This window comes from Vombatus ursinus, unplaced genomic scaffold, assembly GCF_900497805.2.
Source record: "Vombatus ursinus unplaced genomic scaffold, bare-nosed wombat genome assembly UNPS02014791.1, whole genome shotgun sequence".
NCBI lineage: Eukaryota > Metazoa > Chordata > Mammalia > Diprotodontia > Vombatidae > Vombatus > Vombatus ursinus.
In genome coordinates, this window is record NW_020954569.1 from 68,200,694 (window position 1) to 68,202,181 (window position 1,488).

The 1,488-nt window shown below is 44.1% G+C and overlaps 1 protein-coding gene across 1 annotated transcript in view; it reads right to left on the reverse strand.

Moving 5' to 3' along the window:
* The window catches only part of MYO5B (myosin VB), a 532,192-nt gene that overhangs the window by 111,769 nt on the left and 418,935 nt on the right, over positions 1 to 1,488 (reverse strand). Inside the window, exon 19 of the mRNA XM_027868890.1 lies at positions 1,135 to 1,346. Within this exon, the coding sequence (XP_027724691.1) occupies positions 1,135 to 1,346 (212 nt within the window). The remainder of the gene's footprint in view (positions 1 to 1,134; positions 1,347 to 1,488) is intronic.

Sequence of the window (1,488 nt, forward strand, 5' to 3'; positions counted from 1 at the left end):
TATGTGCATATTCTATATGTGTATATATACATACATAAAACTATATGTGTGTATACACATACACACACACACAGTTTTAATGGAAAATGATGAGTAGGAGAGCTGTCAGTGATAAAAAGCTTAGGGCTGCTTCTTTTTTCACATTAAATATTTTTTAAAACATGACTTTAGCATGGTAAGAGGCTGATTATAATGTCACATTATAGAGCACTTTAAAGTTTGACTAGAACGTAAAGTATGTAAAGAGGAATACTGTAATAAGCAATAAGCCTAGAGAGGCAGATTGGAGCTATCCCAGTTCTTTTATCCTAGAGGCAAGATGAAACCCATGGAGCTTCTTGGGAGGAAGATGGTCAGGCTATGCTTTAGGGATATTGCTTTGTTAGTTGTGTGAAGGATAGATTGGTGAGGGGAGACCACTGAAGCCTGAAGCCCAATTAGGGGATTATTGCAATAGTCCAGGGGGAAAGGTAATGAAGGCCTGAAGTAGGGCAGTGACCACTTGAGTGAAGAGAAGGGATGTTTCTCTAAAATCTATGATCCTGCGAAACTATGTATGCTAAGAAGAGCAATGATAATCAAACAGCTCTGCTGATGGGGCTCTTTGTAAATACCAAGGCCATACTTATATTTTCAATTGATTCTCATGTCATCCCTACGAGATGGGAAGTACAAGTATCAATATCCCCACTTTCTAGCTGAAGAAACTAAGGCTATTTCACCTATATCATGACACACCCCAGCCTCTAAGTACTAGTTGTTACTAAGTAACAACTTCAGTTGTCAATTCTGTGCATTGGGCGGTCAGGAAAAATTCACGGGAAGAAGCGGCACAAGCTCCCCGGTAAAGGCTCCTATTTGGGGTGCGTGGATCATTCCAAGGGGAATAATTTAAATTAAGGGGTGTAACCTCAAGTGGATGCAAAGACAGTGACAGAGACCTATTTACCCAATGGGAATAGGGATTTGTGTTGGAAAGAAGAAGGCAGCTATAAAGCTGGGTAAACAAAGTAGAGCCAGATTGGAGAAGGCCTTGGAAGGTGGGCAAAAGGATTTGGACTTGGCATGAACCACTTTAGGATCATAAGCAAGATGAGAGATATGCGGTGAATTGGTTTGGCAGGGATTGCTTACCTGCGTGCAAGGTAGCCCCGGGTGTACCTCTGCAGAGTTAGGGTGGCCCCGCGCAATCTGTGGTACTTCACTTTCTGTAGCCAGCCCCGCACGGTCTTTTGGATCATGAGGGTGGCTGCCCGGACTTTGTCTGCCCGGAGTTTTTCCAAGTATGCTACCTGGCCTGCCCGGAAAAAGATTTTGGTGCGGCCAAACTGGAATGCGTCAGGGTCCTTGGAGAAGCGGGGAGGAAGGTGATAAATTATCAGTAAGGCTGTAAAGCAACATTCACAGAGCATCTAGAGTAGGGTTGCTTAACCAGGGACCTACAGACCCCCAAGAGGTCCCCGGATAGATTTCAGGGGACCACGAACT